The 22,973-nt window shown below is 39.7% G+C and overlaps 3 protein-coding genes across 7 annotated transcripts in view; 2 read left to right on the top strand and 1 right to left on the bottom strand.

The window, feature by feature from the left end:
* The first annotated feature begins 1,972 nt into the window (after nucleotides 1-1,972).
* On the top strand, nucleotides 1,973-5,288 carry LOC115683227 (probable fructokinase-7). Its single transcript, XM_030607691.2, has 7 exons — nucleotides 1,973-2,252; nucleotides 3,098-3,315; nucleotides 3,519-3,731; nucleotides 3,804-4,001; nucleotides 4,165-4,305; nucleotides 4,722-4,838; nucleotides 5,039-5,288. The coding sequence occupies exons 1-7, from the start codon at nucleotides 2,192-2,194 to the stop codon at nucleotides 5,174-5,176; spliced, it is 1,086 nt and encodes a 361-aa protein (XP_030463551.2). The 5' UTR covers nucleotides 1,973-2,191; the 3' UTR covers nucleotides 5,177-5,288.
* Nucleotides 5,289-7,560: 2,272 nt separating this feature from the next.
* LOC115683228 (uncharacterized) lies at nucleotides 7,561-10,398 on the top strand. Its single transcript, XM_056304327.1, has 7 exons — nucleotides 7,561-7,874; nucleotides 7,977-8,008; nucleotides 8,362-8,459; nucleotides 8,600-8,682; nucleotides 9,111-9,188; nucleotides 9,266-9,364; nucleotides 9,974-10,398. Exons 1-7 carry the CDS (start codon nucleotides 7,791-7,793, stop codon nucleotides 10,244-10,246), a joined length of 747 nt encoding a protein of 248 aa, XP_056160302.1. The 5' UTR covers nucleotides 7,561-7,790; the 3' UTR covers nucleotides 10,247-10,398.
* A 2,046-nt stretch (nucleotides 10,399-12,444) lies between these two features.
* LOC115683091 (MADS-box protein AGL42-like) overlaps nucleotides 12,445-22,973 on the bottom strand; it is an 85,037-nt gene continuing 74,508 nt past the window's right edge. The window contains exons 4-8 of one of the 5 annotated variants that reach the window (XM_030607513.2): nucleotides 17,677-17,738; nucleotides 17,469-17,568; nucleotides 14,947-14,988; nucleotides 14,808-14,849; nucleotides 12,445-12,819 (exon numbers count right to left, since the gene is read on the bottom strand). In XM_030607513.2, coding sequence (XP_030463373.1) covers nucleotides 12,700-12,819; nucleotides 14,808-14,849; nucleotides 14,947-14,988; nucleotides 17,469-17,568; nucleotides 17,677-17,738 — 366 coding nt within the window. In that variant the 3' untranslated portion in view covers nucleotides 12,445-12,699. The remainder of the gene's footprint in view (nucleotides 12,820-14,807; nucleotides 14,850-14,946; nucleotides 14,989-17,468; nucleotides 17,569-17,676; nucleotides 17,739-22,973) is intronic. The other 4 variants (XM_056304113.1, XM_056304108.1, XM_056304109.1 and 1 more) reach the window with 4 other exon arrangements.

Below are 22,973 nucleotides of genomic sequence, written 5' to 3'. Positions count from 1 at the left end.
CTTGAAGGGACGAGTCCTTGTCTTACTCGAAGAGTTCGTTCGTACTTGTAATGATCATCGTTTCATGCGATCTAATCTCGTGTGGTGCTACCCTTATCTTTAACTTAGCAGTTCGTTTGGCGAAAATATTTTCCTTTGAAAATATTTTTGGAACATTTCTGAAAATATTTTAAACATAATTTTCGTGTTCGCGATCAATAGAAAAGTTTTGGAAAATATTTTCGCTGACCTTAGTGAAGAAGAAGAAGAAGAAGCTCGGAAAATGATTTCCGCTTTTGAAGAACGAAGTCATTTTCGTAACTAGGTTATTTTGAGGGAAGGAAAATATTTTCTCACGAAACGTTTTCCGCCCCCGAACACTAACCCGGAAAATATTTTCCGGAGAATATTTCCGCAAACGACGGGCCTTGTTAGAAGATGTTCTTCTTCTTCTTCTTCTTCTTTTTTAGTGCTGAATTTTAATTACGGTTAATATGGTGCTTATCTTTAATCCGGCCGAGGTTACTTGTTCACCGCGCCAACGAAAAAGGTCACGAGAGATTTAAAGAAGAGTGCTTTTTCTGTCTCTCGCTCTCTTTTGAGTTGAAGTTATTCGATTCTTTTATTTAAATCTTCAAGTGAATCACATTCCTGTCGATAATTCGCATGACAACTATCAAGTTTCGAGTACCCTGTATGTGTGACTTGGTATGCTAGTGAATGCGGACTTTCTCGAGGCCACTTTTGCCTTGTAGTTATTTGATTGTGGGGCGAAGCGGAAGATTTTATTGGGTTGTTTACCACCTTGCAGTGGTCCAAGGTTGAGTCTCGGGAGACACAGATCGCATGGTAGTCACTCGAGAGTCACGACCACCACGCTAGGGTCACCAATGGTGTTTATGGCGGTGCCTATGGTGTGCAACAAGACAAGGAGCCCGCTATTTTTTTCAATTAAATTTTTAATCCTATCAGAATCTATCTCATCCCTAGATATGATTATTTTATCCAGACAATTCCGGATTTCACGTTGCACCAAATACCTAATAATAGGATAAAAAGGCTATCATATTCGAAATTATATCCAGTTTACCGAACACACTTTATGTTTCATATAGCTTTTAGATTCGTGTTAATAAACTCTTTGACTTTCTACTCTCCCAAAAAAAAAAAAAAAGAGAGGAAGATAGCTTAGTAATTTTCCACAAGGGAACATTGGTGCATGTGGCTAGAAAACTAGTAATTGATTTTACAAGAGAACTAGCAGGAAGCCAAAGCAAGGATGTGTGAAATTATTGCTTTTGGCTCAAAGCTTATATTGAATTCTTCAAGAGCCGATCCTAACATCATTCATCTCCAATTCACATGCATCGTCAGGACTTGATATGCCATGCATTACAACTTAAAAAAAAATTTCGATTACAGACATGTTACAGTTCTAACACCATCTATGAAGGTACGCTATGCTTCATTATCGTCTAGATAAATAAAATTCAATCTTGTTTTTTCCTGATTTTAGTAAGAAATGTCTAATGAATGGATCCTTCAAGATTTGAAAAGGGACGAAATGGAATTGCTCGATTATCGCAATTCACAGTTCATCGAATCAAGAAAAGGCTAGGGACATATCGTCATTTCCGTTTTTCATTATCTCATTTCGTACATTCTAATAAATAAGGTCGTAAGACATCCAAGGAATATATATATATATATATATATATATATATATATATATATAAAATTACGAATTTAAGAATAATTGGAATGAATTTTCACAACACTCGTGTGTCGATATATATATTGAATATGATTTTTCATATTTCTATTATTACAATATATGTTAAATTTTGATGGAAAAGTAAAAAAAAAAAGAGTTTTTTTACAAGTGATGAAAAAGACAGCAAAGGACACTTGGCTCGTATGCATGAGACTTCGCGCTTTTGCTGCTCTGGAGCTTCAACACCACAGGCTCTCTCTCCATCCATTTGATCCATCGTCAAACTCGGGACGATCCTTTAACATCGGAACCACCCATTTTCGTTCATCCCATCTGTTCTTCTTCTTCCTACAACTCCCGAGAGATCGCTACGAAAGCGTCTTCTGGGTTAGTCGTGTTTGCAACTATACTCACGTCTCTGCATTGTTAGGCATTGCGAGGCCCTGATTTCTTCGTCGAGCCACGAGATTGATTCGGTCGCTTCTTGTCATCGTGCCAATGACGGGCCCGAGCTCAAATTTGTTTCTTTGCTGCACCGAGTTCATGGGTGTCTTCACTGGTATATATCATGCTTTTTCATGGAGTTTTCCTCATTGCCTCATCGGTTTTGGGATGTGTTCTGTTGTGAAGATCACCGATGATTGCTATCTTTTTCGGTGGAGCTTCTCTTTGGTATTGAATATTCAGTTTCTTGTTCAACAACCCACACATGTTTCGTTTCGAGCTAAGTAAACGGTCATCGTGGAAGTATCAGCTCAAGGGCTTCTCGTGATGCAATGTCTAAGGAAAATGGACAAAGGTTGGGTGGAGTGCAGTGATCCCGAGTGAAACTGTGACGGCCCAAGCCAAGCGGCGGAGTGCAGGGAGGAGGGATGGCGGTGCATCCGCGCCACTACCCCGGACGTGCGCAGCGAAGTGGGGTACCTCTCTTGTCCCACATCGCCTAGGGGGAAGTTCCGGGCTAGTTAATAAGGCTTGGGTGGCCTATACCGTGTAACGTGTTTTAAAGCCGTGAGGGTCAGTGGACTCAAAGCGAACAATATTACACAGTGTAGACCCGGGATGTTACAGAAACCATTCTAGGATACTAAGTGATTGGAATATTTGGACAAGTCCAGTTTCATGGTTGGATTGTTCATATTGTGAAAGTGCTATTCAGACACCCGAAACCTTTTGGCAGGCGGAGGATGGGCTATGACAGATAGTTGCACTGTGGCCTTAATGAATGAATAAATCCACCACCCGAGCTTGGATATTCTGAAATCATGTCCAAAACCTTGACTGCCTTTCCCGATTGCAACATAATGCAGTTCGCATATAAGAATTTTCCTTTCGGAATTATCACTGCATATGACATCCTTTCAATTCTGATTTTATTGATCTCAAGCCATGAAATTGTTGTAGGTGATGATGGCAATAAATCCTTCCTTACCGACAGAGAGTCTAGAGATAACAATTCACTCGTCCTATGCTTTGGTGAAATGTTGATTGACTTCGTTCCAACTGTTGGTGAAGTTTCCCTAGCCGATGCACCAGCATTTGAGAAAGCTCCTGGCGGTGCTCCAGCTAATGTGGCTGTTGGCATATCAAGGCTAGGAGGCTCTTCAGCCTTTATCGGAAAGGTGCAGTTTAATATTTCTACTGTTGTTCTTTTTGGATCATGTAATTTGTTAGCATTCTGCACTTAGATTTATCTCTGAGTAGCTTTGATTGGGTTCGACTGCTGTGTGACGGACTGTCTTTTATTCAACAGCATGAGCTTTAAGTTTCAACTATGCCTTTCGGTAGCAACCACAATAAATCTGAGTTGATGTTAGTGTAACAGGTGGGTGATGATGAGTTTGGGCACATGCTGGCTAACATCTTGAAGCAAAATAACGTTGACGATTCTGGAATGCGTTTTGACCAAAATGCAAAAACCGCATTGGCTTTTGTAACACTGAGAGCAGATGGAGAGCGTGAATTCTTGTTTTTTCGTCATCCAAGTGCTGATATGCTTTTGCGTGAGTCAGAACTTGACATGAGCCTCATTGAGAAGGTACCTCATCTCTTTTTACTTCCTGCTAAATGTAGTCATAAGATTTGTCCATCCTAAAGTGGGTGGTTACAGGCAGCAATATTTCACTATGGTTCTATTAGTTTGATTGAGGAGCCGTGCCGGTCAACTCATATTGCTGCAATGGAAATTGCCAAAAGGTCAGGAAGCCTACTCTCTTATGATCCAAATTTGAGATTGCCCCTATGGCCATCAGCAGAGTTTGCTCGGACGGAAATAATGAGCATATGGGATCAAGCTGACATAATTAAGGTGCACCCTTTATCTAAAATACAGAAATGTCTACATGTTTGTAGATTTTTACTTTAGTTATTAAAGCACAACGGGTCAGTTTCACAGAGCAGAGTCTGTGAGAGCAGAACTGATCATGTTTCCCCTGTATGGTGCTCATGTTGATTTATGAAATGACTGGCAGATAAGTGAAGAAGAAATTACATTCCTGACAGGAAGCGATGATCATAATGATGATAATGTGGTGTTAGAGAAGCTCTTTCATCCTAACCTCAAGCTTCTTTTGGTAACTGAAGGCTCTGAGGGCTGCAGATATTTCACTAAGGCAAGCTTCCAAAAATGTTTATCTGTTCATGTTCTTGTTTGTCCCTCAAGTGTACCATGAGAAGCAGAAGCATCGGATTCTCGGTTATTCATTCATTTCTTAATTTTGTTCAGAAGCAGAGGTAAATATCCTTAGTGCACTTCACAAACTTTAATCATAGGGTCTGAATTGATAGACATTCCAGATAAATTTTTTTGTTAAGTCTGAAGCCAGAGGCAGTTGAGACAAAGTCTGTCCAGTGTCAGGGGCAGTTATTGGTGCTTCTAGAAAGTGATATGAGTTTGCCAAATACTGATTGATTTGCATGTTTTTCTTTTCTGGCGTTCTAGTTTATTGCGCATTGGCTGTATGGTTTTTTTTTTCATTGGCTGTATGGTTCACTGATAAGGAAATTCAATTCAATAACGGTCTGGCAGGACTTCAAAGGCAGAGTGGGCGGTGTTACGGTTAATCCAGTGGACACAACTGGTGCAGGAGATGCATTTGTAGGTGGATTGTTGTACTGCTTAGCTTCTGACCCCAACCTGTACAAGGTATTGTAGTGCTTACTTCTGAGAGAATTAACACATTTCTTTGCATGTTGTCTGAAGTGGTCTGAAAACATAAGAATTCTACTGCTTCATCGGGGAATCACACTACTTAAGCAATAGCCTTTCCTGCATGACAAGGTTTAGCTATACTAGCCTTAGCTTCAGCTCAGCCTCTAATTCCCTTGTTCCGGTTCTCGAGGCAGGATGAGACGAGATTGAGAGAAGCTCTATACCTTGCAAATGTCTGTGGTGCCATCACTGTGACAAAAAGTGGAGCAATCCCTGCACTGCCAACGAAAGAGGCTGTTTTGGAATTCCAACAAGCTAAGAGTGCTTCATAATGAACATGGAGATAAAAGTTGAACTTGCTTAGTTTTCAAACCTCTTTCCAAGCTTGTGTAATTCAAGTTTACTCTTTGAGGTAAAATCCCACCGCACATTTCATTTCTCTGATTTCTGGTTCTCTTTTTCTTTTACCCCGGGTTCTAGAACTGAAGTGCTTAGCCTATCTAATCACAGTTGTTAATATCTTTTTTGAAATTAATCGTTGCCATATTGAATCTTCTTAGATCCAACTTTCGTGGCTAGAGATGCTTGCCTAGGCACTTAGCAGGAAATTTTCACCCTTAATAGGATGCTGGAAGGGATGAAGACAGTATACTTTGTAATTCTTCTGGCAGATTTTCCGTACAAACTTTCAGTTTGGACACCGTTTGCATGAACGATGGTGGGGCAAAGCCCAAGGCATGAATTCAAAAATTACTATAACAGGGAAAATTCCAATCAATCAGAACTCAGTGGTATAGAATAAACCGGAATGTGCTCATGGTCATGCTTTAAGCGGCGTGTTTCAGCTCCGGCGGTTCGTTCTCTTGTTGTTTGAACACGACAGTTTATTTGATCAATATGGTTATGGCATCTGTAGAACTGATCCCTAACTGGGGACACATGCCATCCTTTTCATTCTTGCGGAAAGCAAATTAGTCGAACTTCGTCACATCACGACCAAAACCGAGCACCACCCGGCTCCTCTAGTTTATCCCTAACTCGCACTTTTCTGCTCGATTGTTGTTCCCCGGTTTGCTAGCGAAACTAGGAAGCAAAGACAATCAGAAGATTGGGAAAGGAGTTCTCATCTGCAATATACACATACATCCCCCATTGTTCAGCCAGACTTGAACGTGGGGGGGATTGTTCAACTCTTTGATAACTGAGAAACGCCTGTATAGACTAAGGAGAGGACCCATAAATTGTCATGTCAAAAACCAATCTTTGCATTTGTTGTACAAGTCCATGGTGAGGTCGAGGACCGATCAGATCCTTAGAAATTTCACGTTAGAGGCCGATGTTTATGGTCGAATCATCTCAGCATCGGCCTCGGCCGCGTGTCAGAAGTAAAAGCAATCGATCCTTCCTAGCAATCGCTTTCGAGAACACCCACCAAGGAACATCATAGCTAGTGATTAGCCAGATTGTGAGTTTTTGATGAATTGTTCTCAGCAATGTTAGGCAATGGACGAGAACCCCGACTTTGGAAATGTCCTGAAAAAGCAAGTCACAAATCGATTGTCCAGTGTATACGTAGCGTAGAGCTGCCTCAATGGTAAAAGCAGACCACCCCCATCAAGCAATGCATGCTTTGAGCAAGTCGTCTGCGTTGCTTTCTCCGATCCCCCATGCTTTCTCATGTGCGCTTCACTAACATCGAGGAGGCATGACATTGAAATTAGAGAAAATGACATGAATGGGCTCTAAATTTTCGCCCGATATATATTGCTGTTCTTGAACTTCTAATTTGTTCAATAGTGGTCCCAAAACTTTGATCCGATGTGCAATTTCGTCTTTGAACTTTTAATTTGCTCAATGTATCTCTGAACTAGCGGTAATTTTCAATTTAGTCTCTAAATTATGTGAAAATGACACAAGCGAAAGGTTTGTATTGAACATTTTACTAATAGTTCGGAGATGATATTGCATATTGGATCAAAATTCATGAATTATTTGTGCCATTATCCCTCGTATTAATATATATTAGGCCAAAACTAAAAATACTAAAAGCGTAAAGATTTATTCGTCAAATCACTTCACAACGTGACATCTTTGATTGAACTGATTTTTTCGATCGTAAGTTAATGATCCAATCGGCAAGTGCATGCCTACTTTTCACACACCGGGAATGTCCGAGGCAAGATTCGTTGGATCTCACTCTTCTTTCCTTAGAGTAGAATATATGTTTCCTCTTTTTTCTCTCATTGAGTTCAAATTGGTTCGGAACGATAATCAAACACCCTACATCGGCTCCTATCACTCACGTGATATCGTCACTAACTTTACATTTGAATTTTTTTAAAAAAATCTCACTTTCGGTTGATTCGTTTCTTTGACGTTGCGACGGCGTATTTGAAATGGGGTTAGCGGTAATTTGGTTCCTTCGATTCTACGGAATTACATGCTCGGTCTACGCCGTGAGCGAACCTATGTTGGCTCCTACGCTCCATCACCTTGAATAGATGGACACGATACGATCACAGCCGTCCGATTTTTTATTTTTTTGGTCGAAGCATCACGGCCGTCCGACTAGGTGGGGACTCACCGCGCGGGGCGCACGTGATCCTAGCTTCAACTGCTGGTTGAGGTTGAGGTCGAGGAACGGAGTCGGCACGCCGAACCGGGTTTAGAAAAACCGGAAAAACCGGCGAGGACCTCCGCGTTTTTGCAGTCACGGAGAGACGAAGGAATCGGAACGATCGCGACGTTCGCCTCCGGATTTCGGATTCTCTGCGCTCCGACGCCGCCTCCGGCCGCCGGTGGCGATCGCGCGACGCGCCGCTTGATCTGACCCGACTCGTCCGTTTGGATCGTCGGAGGAGGAGGAAGACGACCGCCGTGGTTGCGTGCGTCCGGGGGCGCGCGCGCGCGGCTACGCTCGCTCTCTCTGTCTTCTCTGCGACGGCAATGGCGACGCATCCTTCTCTGCTGCCCGAGATCGGGCCCGACGGCCTCCCGAGGGAAGCTCCCGTCATCGCCTACACCGAGAAGGTTCGGTTCTGTTCTGTTCTCCTCTCGGTCTCTCGATCTTTGAACGGGCGATGGATGTTGTTGATGCGATTCTTCCTTCTTCCTTCTCCCTCCTCTTGACAGATAATCGAGGAAGAGCAGCTTCAATTGAAGAAGTAACTCTCTCTCTCTCTCTCTTACTCTCTCTTTCTCAATCTCTCCGATAGCCTGATGGATTTGCATTTGCTCCTGCATTTCCCTTTCGTGCATTGCCGATTCGTAGCAGTAATCCCACTCGCTCTTAGGTCGTGCATTGGCTCGATTCTTTTTGGTGATTTGAATCTGGACGATAATGGCGCTCCTCGATTGATGTGCGATTGAGCGCCTTGATCCTCCGTTAAAAAAAACGAATGCTCTGGAAATCTGGCAGTACTCGCTTGCGCTGGCGTCGATTTGAGCCTCTCCTCGGTGCTGTGACAGTCGTCGCATCCCAGATCTGATGATGCTCGTTGACTTTCTGTGCTTTTAGATACATAGAAGAGAACTACTCTAAGATTCGCGATGTCGAGCGGGAGCTGGCGGGTCTGTCGATGGAGATGAAGCTCACTGCCGGACCGAAAAAGGCAGGTGAGTGGGTGTCATGTGTGCTGACTGCTGGGGCGGGCGATCGTTTTGCCCTCCATGTGTTTCCTGTTTTGTGCTTTTGCCGCCTCTCTGTTTTTCTCGCTGATGCGTACAGTCTTGCCTGCTTTTGTGCATGTGTTAAGCACTTGAACATCTGAGAAAGAAGATTGAAGCGTCGACTGAGAGAATTCGAGTTGCGAAGCTGAAGGAAGAAGAAGCGCGCAAGGTTTGTTGCTTTTTAGTTATTATCTCTGACCATGTTCATACCGGTTCCTGGGCCTTCCCTCGTGATGCGTCTGGGCATATCTTTGTTATCTCGGCCGTAAATGCGAATGGAGGAATTGCTTCTAGCATCTCCTAGCCTCGTCTTCCTGCAATGTGCGCTTTTCCCTTATTAGACCCGAAAGATATTCTCAATTCTAAACGTGCCATGAATAAATTTGGCCCCGATCGTAAGCATCCCGTGGCATGGTCAGTATCTACCCCAGTGATAGAGGCTTATTTTGGCTAATTCTAACTGAGGAAGTGAATAGACAACCAAGAGGGATGTCCTGTTTAATGTCACTCTCTTCACTTGGGGGGTGAGAGGATTTTCATTTGTCTTTGTCCGATTTCCTCGACTCACACGTGATAGCTGCTTATCATATGTATCAGGTATGGGAGGAGGCATCCAAGGCTCTGAAGGACGAGGAAGCAGTGAAGCAGAAGCTATGTGATGACTTATCGAATCTGGTACCTATCTCTAACTGATTGGGTGCACATAATGCCATGTTGCATGCAGTTGTCTTAGACACTGTTGCACTTGATAGGTCCAAGAAAGCAGCACCTCTCAGTTCAATAGACTAGAAGAACTGAAGAGACGACTTTCAGCTCTGAACCCAAGCAGGACGTCAGTATCTAGTCCTCAGGTACGCATCTGCCTTTGTCGTTGAGGTTTATGTTTCATCTGGTAGATAGTAGCGGAATGTCTCTTAATCTTTACCTCTAGTAAATGTTACTGCTATTAAGATGGATTGCATACTTAGATTAAAAGATAATGGCGGGATGATAGCATAAACTAGCAATCATCCATCTCTTATCTTGTGAATATGGAGCTCTTCCTGCTTCTAGCTCTTTCATACTGTAGATATCCTATCTATGTATGCATGCCGTGGTATTAGCAGCCATGATCTGTCCGAACCTGGTTCCCCATTAATGCTCTGACCTCGGGGATTGTTGCGTTTGCTTGGTTTTATGCTCTATTTGTGGTTGCAAAATAAGGAGGTCGAGCCCTCAAGAATCCGGAAGAGAGAGAGCCTGACTTAGCATTGAAGCGTTCTTGTGGCAATAGTATATCGTACACTAGTTGTGATTCAATTAAACAGGAGACCCATCTAGAATTCAATTGGTTACAAAATCCCTATGGAATTCATTCGGTATTTATCCGTAGATATAGGCACTTGCATAATATTCATACACAGCATGTAATTAAAGGCTGCTTTGCTTCCGGGTGTGTATGGGTCGGGAAACGTGTGCAGGCTGCTCCGAGTGGCACCGGTGCCGATGCTCCTGCCCCCTCAGTTCCTCACGCATCGGGAGCAGGTCAAGCAGTCGACAACTCAACCGACCGAGGAAATAGCGGGAACGGCCCGAGCCAACAGCCATCTGCCGATGGAGGAGAAGAAAGAGGGAGAAAGAAGGTCCAGTTCCATGGAAGAGGGAAGGGAATCGGGGCTGTTCCCAACAAGGGTAGAGGGCATCCCGGTCCCGGTTGGACGGGGGCGGGCTTCGATGTGGATGGTAGAACTTGACAGATGCCCAGTTTTTAACTTTGCTATTCTTTTCTTATGCTCAGAAGATTTCGTTGCAACATTTTACCCATCCGAGCATTCTCAGTTGGTATGCAAATGCCATACCTTTTGTACTTCCAGTTGAATATTCAATCATTGAGTTAAAAACTGTATGTGATATTTGTTTGTTTTTAATTAAAATAATTTGGATAACTTTTTATTATAAAAAAAAGTCTTATCCTCTTAGAACATCACCCGGGGCATTGCCACTGCTACTATTATCATTAAAATCAGACCAAAGACACTCTATTACGAAAAGATAAACTTTTCGTTTTCATGGCATAAAATATTATTTCATGCATTTCGGTTGTTTCAAATTGACCCTTTCACTTTCCTTCTGTGCCTTGCATTTCTCCTACTACATTGACTTGTTCCTTTCGGTTAACAAAACATAGATGCTTTTCTAATTTTAATACAATTGGAAAAATAATTCTCTTATAAGATATGGACGATAGATATATTCTCGCATATCATCTTGGGTCTGATGCAGAGATTCAAAAAGAAAAAAAAATAAAAAAGAGAGAGATTAACGGTGGCCTTTGGGTGCTCGCTGGCGCCAAGATTTCTATGCTTTGTCCATAAATCATCAGATAGGTGCATTAAAATAAACCTATGCTTTTTCCTAACTTTTTCTACTCTTACAATATTTTACGCACTGCTAAAATAAGATGTTGTTTAATTTGTGTACTTTTCCAATTCTATTCAATAGGAACAATTTAAAATAACGATTCATTATTTGGACAAGGTTTCAATGCTGCTAAAATAATCGCACTTATCACTTAGGTTTCACTTAGAATTTACTTTAAATTTAATTAAACAATTTTTATTTGTTTTATTTACTTTCCCATTTTACTGCCGTATATATATATAGGTCTCATTATCTAACTTTCTTTGATTTTCTCTCACCTCTTCGTGGGTCCCACCAGCCACTCACTTTGTCCGACACTCCCACTCCCCATCGCGAGAATAAAACATAAAGAAGTAAAACTTACCAAAGGATTTTGCATAAAATGCCATTGTAAAAGACGGACATGGAAAAATTTACTCCAAAGTGTCACGAGGCTAAGAACTCCATGCTTAAGGTTCATCTGTCTGTGTTGTAAACTGTATCAATTTATAGAGTTTGTGTGACATTTCTGGATTAACTCATTTGAGGTATTATCCGCTTTTGCCCGTCTCATACCGAGCCTCACGATTTTGTCCTTTGACGTACAGATAAGCACTTTCTTAGGAAGTTACCCATCTCGATAGTGCTTTAGCTTGGGCTCGCTGCTTAACTTGGGAGTTTCAAAGCAAAGCTTGTCATTATGTCAAAAGGCGTCTCGGTAAATTAAATCCAAGGTGTCATAGTTTGTCCTTCTAGAGATCGACTAAGCATGTGTACAGGAGATATTGTAATGGCCTGTAAAATGGTAGAATGATGAGGAATGTGGAACTGTGAAGTTTGTATCTTTTATCTGTTCATTGTCTTCATTTGGTAAAGCTTGGATCATAATACTTAATAGTATCCAAGCATGTGCACTAGACACTCTTAAGAGACGCTTTTGCCCGTCTCATACCGAGCCTCACGGTTTTGTCCTTTGGCGTGCAGGTAGGCACTTTCTTAGAAAGTTACCCATCCCGGTAGTGCTTTAGCTTGTGCTCGCTGCTTAACTTCGGAGTTTCAAAGAAAAGCTTGTCATTATGTCAAAAGGCGTCTCAGTAAATTAAATCCAAGGTGTCATAGTTTGTCCTTCTAGAGATCGACTAAGCATGTGTACTGGAGATATTGTAATGGCCTGTAAAATGGTAGAATGATGAGGAATGTGGAACTGTGAAGTTTGTATCTTTTTATCTGTTCATTGTCTTCATTTGGTAAAGCTTCGGATCATAATACTTAATAGTATCCAAGCATGTGCACTAGACACTCTTAAGAGACCGGCAGGAAGGAAGTGCTTCTGAAATGTTGTTTATGATGATTGACTAGCTTCGTTCGAGCCATCGCGCTGGGCTGCATATCGTTCCTGGTTTGCCAAATATTCATTCAGATCTTTCGTGCCCGGAAAAAGTCTCTACCTGGAAATTTTTTTATTATCCACACAAAACAGTAGTTGATTTTGGCTTATGATCATGCTTCTTCCGGGGCAAATCCAATTCCATAGGTTCAGAAAACGGAGCTGGACGAAGTAGACGATTTGGTGGAGAGTAACAAGAGAGACATATTTACCATACACTCGGGTTACCGAGCGACAATGGACAGGTATCACTGAGTCAAGACAACTGAGCCTTTTCAAATGACTGTCTAATACTTACACGAACCCATGAACTAGAAGGTGAATCCAGCTGAGTAAAGATACCCCTTAGTGATATTGCTGTGATTCTTATTATATCCTATCGTGCAGCGATTATTAGCCTCGTGTCAGGTGATGGCCGAATCAGTTTAACTTGGGCAATCCGATGAACAACTCGGTCTCGACATCTGTACTCCGGCTGCTCCGGCTATGCATTGCTGCTGCTCCCGGGTGAGCCGACAACTGCCAAGAATTTGCATGGTGCTGAAATTGGAAAAGAAAAGGAATGCACAACGCTCTGTTAGATTAACGATATACAAATGCAATTGAGTGATGATGGGGGACCTAGAAACCTTCACAGAAATAAAATGGGAAAAAAAGATGAAGCCCAACTTCAGATTTGCTGGCATTAAACAAGCCTCTCAGTGTATCTATATTAGGTGATGCAAGCATCTGTCTACGCACCCGGATCTATCGATAGTCACTGGGAAATTCGATTTTTCCCAACATCTAACTCTAGACGATGTTATCTCCTACGTTGCCGTGGAAAAACAAACTCTAATAGTGGTTAGCTACACCAGACATGACTCCGACCTTTTGTTCCACCTAGAGTCCATGTTTAAAGTACAGACTAGTATCTCATGATATCCTCTATGTTTTTGTAATTTTGTCACCATGGGTTGGTATTTCAAGGCTAGTAGTTTTTGTCATCGAGTTAGTATTTTCTAAACAGATCAACCAATGGTTACAAGATCATACAAAGACACAGGAACTTTCAGTCCTTCTACAATCCCATGTGAGAAGAACAGAGTTTCAACCCGATGATAGTAAGTTGGGTCGTAGTTTTCCATTAATTACTCAGAGACACTGTGCAACTAATTTTTATTACCGTATTAGTAAGTACTAACATTCCGATATTTTCATTGGGAAATTTCAATATTTCCCTACAGCTAACACCATAAGTGGTTCTCTCTTCCGTTCTCGAGAAAGACAAAAAAATGAGGAAGCTCGAAAAGTGATTAGGTACGCCAATGTGATCACTATGAACTTTGGATCTGTCTATAGTCCCGGGTTGGAAAACACAATATATCTCAACATAGTGGTATTTCACAATGGGGGTCAGTAACTTAGTGCTAGTAACTTTTCTTATCAAGTCAGGAACTTTCCAAGCAAATCAAGTAATTCTCATGGGATCATAGAAACACAGAAATTTGGGTCCGTCTACAGTCCCATACACAATTGTATCTCATGATTGTAATTTCCTCAACAGTAATTTTCTCAACATGAGTTAGTAAATTTGTATTAGTAACTTCTAGTATGGAGTCAATCACTTTCTTAACAGATCAAGTACGAGACCATAGAAGAACACTGAGAGATTTGAGTTTGTCTATGGTCCCTTGTAAAAAAGATTTGTAGAATTGTATCTTTTGACAGTAAATTTCTCAATGTGGTGGTAATTTTCTCAACATGGATTCGTAGCTTAGTGCTTGTAATTGCTTTTTGAGCAGATCAAACAGTCTCAAGATCATAGTATTCTTTCGTGATGTTCAACGTATCTGCTCATTCTAACTTATGCTATCAAAAAAGAAACTTCTCACAGATAAAAAAAGGTTCAATATAATTACTGGTACCGAACCCATAAATTAGGCATATCTCAAAACTGATCATGTTGCGGTACTTTTTAAAGGTTTTAACACCAGGACTAATAGAGAGCAAGACAAACTGATGACCCTCACATTTTTTTTGTTTGTCCTACTCTAACTCTCAACTCACTCTCAGATTTTTGCCCTGCCTCTTTGCAGGTGTAGAGTCGAAATCTACATTTGAAATTAAATGTCCCCACCCTTAGCCCCCCTGAGAAAGTGGGGAATCAAGCTTCCCACCTCTCCCTTCCCGAGTAAGAAGGGTGGCCACTAGGGCAAACCCCAGTAGTTAATGACCAGCACATTTAACCAGTACATAAACTGTGCAGCACATAATCTACAAATATCGGTTTGATGGATAAAAGCAACAAGCTTCTTCAGTACACAAGCCTATTAGAACATTAGGGCAAAAAACATTCTCAATCATTGAAGACCTCTCTCTGGTCTTAGTAGATCATAAAACTACACTGCTAGATCATACATGGAATTCATTGAGAGATTCCGTTGTAGGTAAGATAGAGGAAAGTGGTTAATTTATGCACATAAGAGTGATGATGTATGGCAAGTAATAGGAAGGCCATAAAAGCATAGATGAGAGAGAGGGTTCACCTTTGCAAGAAGCTTTGCATTCTCTTCTTTTAGAGACCTCTCCTGAATTACACCAAGCAAAGTTGTTAGATTTATATAACCAGGAATTTAACAATGCCGGTTGACATTAGACATGCATTCATCATATTCCTCCACTTACCTTTGCTTGTAACTGCTGTATCTGATCGTTGAATACTTGAGCCTGTAAATCATTTCCATTCAAACATTGTAAATTTCATGTGCGTGCATGTCGTCCACATTACCTTTCTTAGTAAAAGTGAAAAATGAGAATATCAGTTGAGATGATGAACGAATGAAAGGAAAGGGCAATGCCTTGCAATATGGTCAGAAACACGCTTTAAGGGATCAGTTGTAGAGGGAAATCGGTGAGGTTAATAAACTAAAATAACTCGCAAAATTCTATTATTCCGTGCCAAAAATACGGATTTTTGTCGTGCAGATAAATTTCAATTAGTGCCAATAAGTGTCAAGGAATTATTAAAAAAAATGATTGGTGACTTTTTACTAAGCAATTTATTGGTAAATCACAGACACTTCTATAGAATTACCAAACTAAAATAACTCGCAAAATTCTATTATTCTCTGCCAAAAATACGGATTTTTGTCGTGCAGATAAATTTCAATTAGTGCCAATAAGTGTCAAGGAATTATTAAAAAAAATGATTGGTGACTTTTTACTAGGCAATTTATTGGTAAATCACAGACACTTCTATAGAATTACCATTTTTTTATAGCTTAAAAACGATCACATTTTGTATTAATTTACCAAATTTTATTTTCATAACTTACTGACAATTTGAGTTAAATCTGAAATTACCAATTTAAATTAGGGTGACTTACAAACTTTGGTTAGATTGAATTACTAACTAGTTTTGGATTATCAACTTTCATTTGACTTATTTACCAACGTTTAACTTTTTTTTTTTGATTTACCAACTTTTATATTGAATTACCAACTTGATATGCCTTGATTAGCAACCCCTTACATTTGCTAGCTCCTTTTTTTTTTTTAGAGATTTTAAACCTAAAGTTGTGTGATTTACCAATTTTTTCCATTAAATTGCCTCATACTATTGAGTAACCAACTCTTATTTGAATTATTTAAATGATACTTATTCGGTTTACTTAATTTGGCAACTTTCTTATCTTTTACAAATGTTTAGTTGCAATTTTTAGCAACGCCTTATATGTACCTAATCTTTTTAGAAATTACTAGTCTTGCTTAGAATGACCTACCAACCTTTCTTCAATTAAGTTACCAACTAGTTTTGTATTACTTGCCAAGTTTACTTTCCCTGGTATAATAATAAGGCAAGTCCTAAAACTTGTCAATGTCATGCACTTAATTTTTAAAATTTTTATTTCGTGCATTTAAGTTGTAAAACTTGATACATTTGGTCCAATTGAGTCATTTCTTACCAAATCTAATATGAAATTACCATCTCTAATTTAAGGGATTCATCAATTTTTCCGGACCGTTCAATTGACAAGTTGGATGGCAACTTGGATACTTAACGGGCGGTTGCCTCAAATGCCACATCATCAATTTCTGTTAATCCGTTTAATGGAAGGATCACATTGCATCAATTTTAAAAGGACAACATTGAAATTTTGTTTTTCAGGGACTAGATTGAATATCTAGTAAAAGTTCAAGGACCGGTGGTGCCATTTTCTCTTTCATATAATAGTCGGTAAATTTAAGGTGTTGGTAGAAAAAATATATAAAATTTTTTGCTAAAGACAAGAGAAGTCATTATTTTTTGTAGAGATAAGAAAAGTTAGTCATTTAACAAAACCAAATAAACTGGTTGCGCATTGAGAAAAATCAGTAATTGCTATGATTAAGATTGGTAGTGGGTCCGAAGTAAGGCAAACAAAGTTGGTAACTGATAACAAAAGTTGATGAAATTAAGAAAAACCAAATAAAATTTCGCAAATAACTTAAACTAGAGTTGCTAATAAAAAAAAGAGTTAACAATAATTCATATAAGAATTAATATATTTAAAGGGTTGACAAGAAAATCAAATAAAAGTCGATAACAAATAAGGAAGATTGATAATTTGCAAATTGCCAAAAGGAATTGGTGATTTCATAAGAGTGTTAGTGAGTTGTCAATAAGTTATTTTGAAATCAGATAATCGGTAACTTTTTCATCAATCGTTTTTTGACACATCAAAATTTTCAGAAGTTTACCGGCCCGTAAAAAATCGAATTTTCAACAAAAGAAATAGTAGAGTAGTCCAAATAACTCTTTGGAAAAAAAATAATGATGACAAAATAACCATGATCTTTATTTGTTGGAAAAGGAGAATAGGTCAATAACAAGGAAAAGAATGAGCTTCCTTTCCTTCATATAAGGTAGAAAATGGCATGTATGTTAGGAGAAATGTTGATTCTCTCCTTTCACACGCCAAGCTTAATGTGTTTAGTCTATTCAGTTTAGATCTTACAATGCAATTGCAGTCTCTATTGAAATTGGTTTTTTGGTTCCTACATTAATTAGGTCAGTCATGTTAGTCATTTGCGGGAAATTGTTTCTATTTGTTGTCTTTCCCTTCTCACCATCTACATGCCTCCAAACACCGCAGCTACTTGATGAAAAGTTTACAAACATCTCTAGGCGCAATGAAAAAGGAAAAATATGCCAAAGAGGCATGTACCTTTCTTTCCCTAATGCTGCTCAAACTTCGCTCAAGCTGATCCCCAATCTCTTGGATTTCGTCGATCGAACAAGATCCAAGACATTGTCCTGATAGCTTCCTGAGATGAAAAAAGAAAAGAAAAGGAGTACTATTGTCTAGGGATTTAGATAACAGGAACCAATTTGAATGCACAATTAAAAGTAGCGAAATCTCAAAATTTACAGACCGGAGAGAAGCTTCAAGAAGCTCAATCTTCCTCTTCATTTCCGTGGTTTCTTGCTTCAAATGCTGCGCATTTATGGAAGATTGTGATAACTATGTATCCAGTGAACCGAGCAATACAAACCGAACATATTTGAAATCATATAGTGGATAAATCCAATCATAGTGAGCAAATCATGGAACACCATAGGATCCTGCTAAACTGCTATTACAAGAACCCTAATTTTCTTGCAGAATTTATAGCTGGACAATCTAAACGATAGTCGATTCTAGGGCCCTCCACCTCAGTAATTCTTGGACAATCCAAACGATAGGGTTCTTATGAAGAACACGGTGCTGCACTACTACAACCTGCGATTACATATACATGGGTTCACACCAACAATCACTTTTAAAACTTTCTTCAAGGAAACCATAAGACGAAAATGCCCATGGAGGGTATGTTTTCAAGGTATCAAGTGGTGGATGATGAGTGGCATTTCAGAAGCTGAAAGCATCTTAGAGGACCAGTCAATGTCCAGTTGGACGTACAGAGACCTAAGTAGCATATTTAAGGTTTCAATTAACTTGAAACATATTTGTCTCGCTATTTATATCAGCAGTTTTCTCCTCTCTTCTTGCCAGTTCAATTGCCAAACCACATGAATAAGAGGGGTTTGGCTTTCAAATATATTACATGTCCTTCATCTAACCATAACAGCACTTTGATAGCACAACTTGGATGGCTCTCTCAAATTGTTCCCTCCCTTACTATACTAACATTTCTAATGAGATTCTTGACTTTTGCTGTAATGAATCACACTTGTACCGAAGGTACCTAATGCCTCTTCTATGACTGATTTTCGTCCCATCGCTTGCTGTAATACGGTATACAAATGCATAACCAAGATCCTGGCAAATAGAGTTGCCTCAGTACTGCCGTCGATAGTTAGCCCTCCCCAGAATGCTTTTGTAAAGGGACGTAGGATAAGTGATAATATCCTACTTGCTCAGGAGCTTTTCGCTGGCTTCCACCATGAGCCTTACTCGCCAAAGTGTGCTATTAAGGTGGACTTTCAAAAGGCTTACGACACTGTTGATTGGGGTTTCTTGGAATCGGTATTGGAAACCTTTCGCTTTCCTCCGATGCTAATTAAACTCATTATGGAATGTGTTACATCCCCAAAATTCTCTATAGCCATTAATGGGGAACTTCATGGCTTCTTTGCTAGTGAAAGAGGTATCCGCTAAGGGGATCCTTTGTCGCCCTATCTATTCACCTTGGTTATGGAGGTACTCTCTGGGATTCTTAATGCTCAAGCTCGGCTCCCGGGTTTCAAATTTTATTGGCGGTGTAAGTTTATTTGCCTTACCCACCTCTTCTTCGCGGATGTCGTTCTTCTCTTTGTGGAGGCAAATGCGACTTCTACTACCCTTTTGAAGGAAGGCCTTACCTTATTTTCTCGATGGTCTGGGCTAATTCCAAATGCCAGCAAAAGTGAGATTTTTATATATCCGGTGGGTCGCGAGCTCCGGGAACCGATTCGGCTTACCTTTGGCTTTAATGAAGGTACGCTCCCCTTTCGGTATCTATGAGTGCACATTCATCGCGACTAGACTAAGTAAGACCGATTGTAGCTCTTTAGTAAACTCCATTACTGCTCGAGCTCGGTCTTGGTCTCAACGTTTTCTATCCTTTGCCGGTCGGTTACAACTTATTAAATCGGTCCTCCACTCTATTCATGTTTTCTGGGCTAGTGTCTTCACTCTACCCCTCTCGGTTTTAGCAAGGATTGAATTAATTCTCAGACAATTTCTATGGAAGGGCCCAGACCTGGGTGTTGGCGGGGCTAAAGTCCCTTGGTCCGAAGTTTGTCGACCAAAAAAGGAAGGTGGCCTGGGTGTACGTAGGCTCATCGACTGCAACAGGGCGGCCATGCTCAAGCACAATTGGATCCTTTTCACGGATAAAGAGTCTTTATGGCATAAGTGGATCCATTCCACCTTTCTCAAGAACAAGAATTTCTGTGTTGCACCCAAGCCGACTTTTTGCTCATGGGCTTGGAAAAAAATTCTCGATCTCCGACGAGAATTCCGACTACAGTTTAAATGGAGGATTGGTGATGGAATGTCAACATCTTTCTGGTTCGATTATTGGCATCCCAGAGGACCCCTTTACGAGCTCTTCTCTAATAGAGATATATATTGTTCTGGTATCCCTAGAAATGCCTCAGTCCAGGATTTCCTGTCTTCCGACTGGCAGTCTTCTAATATACTGCAAACTTTTAACGCTTGGTCAGATGCTATCCCTATTCTTCACGGGGAGAGGCTTGATCAATTAATCTGGCAAGGCCATTCCTCAGGTATTTTCTCGACGGCCATGGCTTGGGAATTGATTAGAAACAAAAGCCCGACTGTTCCATGGAGCTCGTTCATATGGGATCATAATATTGCGCCAAGGTATGGGTTTCTACTATGGCTCATCACTCTAGACAGGCTCCCTACTCATATTGTTTTGCTAAATTATCGTAGAATCTTGGAAGGTCTTTGTGCATTCTGTAGATATAGACCAGATTCTATCGATCATTTATTTTTTGGGTGTGCAATCACGGGTACCCTGGCACTATTCTGGGCAAGAAACTGTAATCTCTCTTGGCGTAATAGATCGTGGCAAGAAAACCTCCGGTGGGCTGTCAGGTTCATAGGTGGAAACAGCTTTCGCCAGCAAATTGCTCGCTTCTCCCTTGGGGCGCTTTGCCATATTATTTGGTCGGAACGTAACCATATCCTCTTCAAGAATAAACCCCTGTTTATGCCGGCTCTACGCGAGCACCTTTCTAAGCTCGTAAGGGACAGAGGGCTGTCCTACAAGTCTGTTCAAGACTCCCCCCACAATAGAAGGATCCAATCTAATTGGGGCATCTCGCCTTCTATCTTTGAGTAATCCCACTGCGGTGGTTTAGTTTTTTGCCCTTTTGTATTATGTTGGCCATTGTTTGGCCTTGTTTTGCAACGCTTGTGTTGCTTTTTTACGTTGACTAGTTGGTACACCCTTGCACCAGTCGGGACACCCTTCCGTGTCTCTTCATGTGCGGGGTTTTTGTGTTCGGCTACTCTTTGTATTTTGCGTTGAAAAGTTATAACAATCCTTACCTTACCAAAAAAAATAAAATAAAATAAAATGTGCATGAGATTTCTAGAATTGAGTTCACAAGAGAAGATGAATACTAAAGAATAATTCTAGACATAGTAAGACTTGTCTCCAAAATTGTTTACTAAGTGATTGCGTAATCAGTACTAAAATGAGTATACTAATTCAAATAACACTTGTGGAATTCCACATTGCTTAGTAAACCAATTTAGAAAGTATCCCCAGCATTCCTCATGCTTAAAAACCACGAAACATCTCTCATGTGCCAAAGCACATGTATCATATGAATATTTAACATTGTGAAAGTTCAGTTTTTCATGTGCAACGTATGCCGCTGTTGACTTAGCCAAAAGATGTATCCATGAATGTGCCTTCCATTTTAATATCCCATTAATGGAAACATACACTGTTGATGCAAGGGAAAAGATTTACTAAGTTGATATTTGAAATATTGATGTTTTTATCAATTTTCGGTGTGGATGGATGTTGTGAAAATCCACAGCTCAAATAAGAGTCTAAAAAGAATAGGATTCTTCTGCTAGTTGAATTAGCAATCTTATCAATCAAGATTTGAGTACTATTAGGATTTCATTAAGTTGCTTATTCCAGTAGTTGGACATTGTTTTTCTTGTAAAGATGTTTCCTATTTCAATCATGTTCTTGTTGAGAGGTTTTCCATTTTAAGTAGTAGAATTTCTAGAATATATGCACACACACATATTTTTATATGATGAATATTATCCAATTTTGAGTAACTTTTACTTTAAATTGGCGATGCAATGTTTCTCTTATGTGTGATGCTTAAGAAACTCTATTATGATGTTTAGCAAGTTTTATCTGTGACGCCTAAAGAAATTTTCCCACTTTTAGTTGCCATTCATTGAAAATTCTCTTCAAGTTCTCTATTAAGTTGACCTTACTATTTCAAGACATATCATCTTATATAACAATATCACACCAGAAATGATATGTCCTGAGTAGTGAGCGTCAACATAATAGAGACTTGAAGAGAATTTCCAATGAATGACAACTAAATTTGAGTGGCTATCTTTAGGCATTACATTTAACTTCCTATGCATCTCACCTAGGGTTTCGTAAGTTGCACACTTAAGAGAACAATTCCATCACACATGTCATAGCAAATATTGTTAAATCTCAATAACTTTCATCAATTCAATCAAATACAACAAGTTACAATCATCCGTATAACCTCTACTAAAATTAATCATACTCCTAATTGAAATAGGAAGACTCAAAACAAGAAATATTAAGAGTTCATCTGCACAAGAAACTTAATGTCCCATTTATGACATAAGTAGAAAAACTAAAAGGATCTCAACGGGACTCAAATCCTAATTGATAAGATTACCATATATTTCAACTCAAAAAAGAATCCAAGTCCTAGTTGTCGCAAGCTTGCAACCGTCCATTCTCATTAAAGCTTTGTAAAAACGTCAATACTTGAACAAGTATCGACTTGTTTGATCTTATTGTCTGCATTAGTGGCTATATGATTTTTTTATCCTCAATATACAAGAAATCATTACAACAAACTCAAAAAGGAATTAAGTCAAAAGATTGAAGTGACAATGTCACATCGTAAACCAATTTACGAAGCATCTCCAGCATTCCTCACGCTTAAAACCATGAAACATCTTTCATAAGCGTAAGCACATGTGTCATGCGTGCAAGTTCATTTTTCCAAAGTGCAACTTGTACTGCTATAACTAAGCCAAAAGATGTATCCGTGAATGTGCCTTCCATTTTAGGGTCCCCATCAATGGAGATAGACTGTTGATGCAGACAAAAAGATTTGCAAAGTTGGTATTTGAAATATTAATGTTTTAACCAAGCTTCGGTGAAGATGGATTTGTGAGAATCCACAACTCAAATAAGAGTCTAAAAAGATTAGGCTTCTTCTTCTAGTTGAATTGGGGATCTTATCAGTTAAGATTTGAGAACTATATAGGATTTCATTAAGTTTCTCATTCCAGTGGTTGGACATTGTGTTCTTGTGTAGATGTTTCCTATTTCAATCATCTTTCTTGTCGAGAGGTTTCCCATCTTAAGTAAGAGTAAAATTTCTAGAATAGTTTATATATATGACTGTAATTCTTTCTATTCATCGAGTTGATGAACATTACTAAATTTTAGCAATTATTGCTTAAATT

Source organism: Syzygium oleosum, unplaced genomic scaffold (genome assembly GCF_021117445.2).
Source record: "Syzygium oleosum isolate NSW1041296 unplaced genomic scaffold, Sole_v2.1 Sole_v2.31, whole genome shotgun sequence".
NCBI lineage: Eukaryota > Viridiplantae > Streptophyta > Magnoliopsida > Myrtales > Myrtaceae > Syzygium > Syzygium oleosum.
Note: the sequence above shows the minus strand (reverse complement) of the source record. Positions and strands in the feature narration are given on the sequence as shown.